General features: G+C 36.5%; 1 protein-coding gene across 1 annotated transcript; it reads left to right on the forward strand.

The window, feature by feature from the left end:
• Positions 1-244: 244 nt before the first annotated feature.
• LOC112524781 (protein yippee-like) lies at positions 245-3,089 on the forward strand (the record flags this gene model as incomplete). Its single annotated transcript, XM_025134733.1, has 5 exons — positions 245-408; positions 805-848; positions 2,282-2,390; positions 2,941-2,996; positions 3,077-3,089. Coding segments are annotated over exons 1-5 (318 nt in total), but the record flags the coding sequence as incomplete, so codon positions are not given.

A 3,089-nucleotide genomic window follows, 5' to 3' on the forward strand; every position in this document is an offset into this window, starting at 1 on the left:
CACTAGTATAAATTGTTTATTCAAATACTCAAAAATACTTATCGATATCACACCAGAATAAATCAATAAGTTATTTTCATAAGCAATCCCAATAGATGAATATTCTTGAGAAACCCAATGAAACCGGTGGTACCCTTTATTTTGAGAGTTGTACTCTTTGCATGATAAGTTGTACTTCTGAGAGAACAGAAAATGATGAAGATGGGGTCCATTATTGCAACAAAAAGATTACTGGGGTCAGATTGCGTGGATTTGTTGTTGATTGAATCTTCTCAAGACTGTCCTTCTTGCTCACTTTTCACATCTTCTTCAATGGGCCGATTGTTTCTAGTAACATTGGAGGGGAAGATTTACAGTTGTAAGCACTGTAAAACCCATCTTGCTCTTTGCGACGACATTGTTTCAAAGGTCAGTTGAGTTCTTCCAATCCTCATCTCCTATTTCCGATTCATTCCGCCGATCCATTTTCAGAGGTCTATAGAAAGTTGTTTGATTTCTTATTTTGATTTTCAATTTTTATGCAAAATCTCCATGTGATGATGTTCTTAAAACACTTATTGGATTGAAGTTGAAAAAACAATTAGAATTAAGAATTGGTATTCACATTGATTTGACCTAAAAACCTTCGCAAACAACTCCTTGTTGAGATTGAACGGTTTGTGTTTCTATATGATTGAAATCGGATATCTACATTTGCTAGTTGGTGTGTTTCTAGGGCAATTTTTTAGGTTTTCTTTGCTGAATCAATTTGTTTGATCTAGAGATATTTGCTGATTGGGGGTTTACCCTATGGCTTTTTTGCAGTCCTTTCATTGCAAGCACGGGAAGGCTTATCTCTTCAGTAAGGTGTAAGTTTTCATTACTTCTGTGTCCTAAATGTTGTTTATTTTCGATTTATTTTACATGGTTTCTTGACAATGTGGCTGCTACTTTTCATTTCTATCAAGTTTTAAGAATTAGAAACTAATCAGGGCATGGGCTTACTCCCAATTGATCACTTGTTCAAGTCCCCTATGGGCCACAGGAGGTTTTCCCTCCTGTTAACTTCAAGGCCCCATACAATTAGTCGAGATGTCCATAAACTGGTCGGACATCAACAGTTATGAAAAAAGAATTAGAAACCATTGAACATGGGTTCTTTTATGTTATCCCAAGTATGCATTGTATCTGAATTTGTTGCTCAGTAACATCATGTTTGGCATAACTGTGGATGTGAATTAAGAGCCTTTTGTAAGTCCATAGCTTGTGAACCACCAATAACTTTCGATTGATCTGATTGATTTGGATGTTACGCGTGTTAGCTTGGAAGTATGAGAGTGATGACTTCTTACTCTTAGGGTTGGATCCATGCATCTTTTGTGCATAATGCTTCTAGAATTTTTTATTTATTTTTGTTGAGGCATGATGAGGCTGTCAGAAATTTAAGTGAGGGAGTTTGAACTTCTTGTTTGGTTTACGAGTGCTAGGGGGGCACAGGGGGAAGTGGGGAAGTCTACATACCTGGTGCATTTTTTTGTAAAGAGGTTGTTTGATTGTTTCCATGACCATTCAATCTCAATCATCTATGTAGATTTGCATAGTAACATCAATTATATCATTTCCTTTCCAAATGAGGTGGGATGCCAAAGTCCTAAGTGTCAAATGGTAGCAACCTATGCTTTAGGGTGCTTTTGGTATGTGGACAGGATTGAACAAGACAAAAAGAACTGGATGGGCGAGAGTGAGAAAACGGGTGAAAGAATTCTGTACTGTTTTTGGATTTTAATTTGATATGAGTAATTTAGAAATTTATGAACTTTGTCCCTTCTTCCCGATTTTTGTTCCACTTATTTTGGTGGGACAGAAAAACTATCATTCTGTCCCATACATTGCAGGTCCCGTCCCAGCCTCATGTTGGACCAAGCGTGGGACACCAAGTTTTTGTACTACTCTGTGCTATCATTCTTCCAACCTTGAATTTAAGATGTTAATTTGAATGACAATTGCACGGAAATGATATAATGGTATGTCTGTGGGAATCAGAATATGTGATTAATGATTTTATGGAAACGGAAAATCCATAAAGTTCAATGACCAGTTTATCCATTTTGCGGGGTCCAATAATACGGTGTGGAAGTTGATGTAAAAAGAAATTAAGATGAGGTACAAAACGGAAAACAGAGAGTGGAAGAAAATGATATAAAGGAATGGAACATTGGTTTGTATCTTGGATTCAATCTTTGTGCATACATATGGATTCAAATAGTGTTGTGTTAGATTACAACTTTGTCATGTTTGACAGATCAAATGTCACAGTTGGAGTGAAGGAAGATAGATTGATGATGACAGGATTACACACAGTTGCAGACATTTTCTGTGTCAAATGTGGATCAATTGTCGGATGGACTTATGTAAGATCTCTAGGCTTTCGGTTTTCATCATTTTACGGTTTGCATTTAGATGTTGTGTTATGTTTATATACTGGGTTCGTTTGGTTATATTTATATATTGTGTGAAGAAATAAAATGTGTGATTTTAGATCCCATTTATTCAAATGGGATTCCTAAATCGGATATAGATAGACAAATGGTAATATAAGTTCAGGATTTATGGTCAACTACACACACACACACACACTTGCCCACCTTGTTTCGGTGTGCATTTGCTACACATACAGGATATGATTGGACTGGACTGGATGGACGAGAGTAAGATAGGCAGATAAAAGAATTGCAGAAGGTTTTAGGATTTTAATTTGACATGAGTGGTATAGTAATTTACAAATCTTGTCTTTCTCCCTTATCTTATTCCACCTATTTGAGTGGGCCAAAAAAAGCAATTTTGTCCCTCCCAGTGTACACACCAAATATGGTACAACAGGTTTTTGTGCTGTCCTATCACTTGTTCCAAAAGTTCTTATCACTTACGTTTTAGGGTTTGATTTGGTTTGGTCTATTTCAGGAAACTGCTCATGAGAAGAACCAAAAGTACAAGGAGGGAAAATCAGTGCTCGAACGGTTAGTAGGCGAATGGAATAGAATTAGTGTTTATTTAAGAATCGTCACACAAGCAAACATTTCAATCTTGAATTATGCAGGTTTAAGCTTTCG

The sequence above is a fragment of the Cynara cardunculus genome (assembly GCF_001531365.2).
Source record: "Cynara cardunculus var. scolymus isolate 2C chromosome LG 13, CcrdV1, whole genome shotgun sequence".
In the NCBI taxonomy this organism is placed as follows: domain Eukaryota; kingdom Viridiplantae; phylum Streptophyta; class Magnoliopsida; order Asterales; family Asteraceae; genus Cynara; species Cynara cardunculus.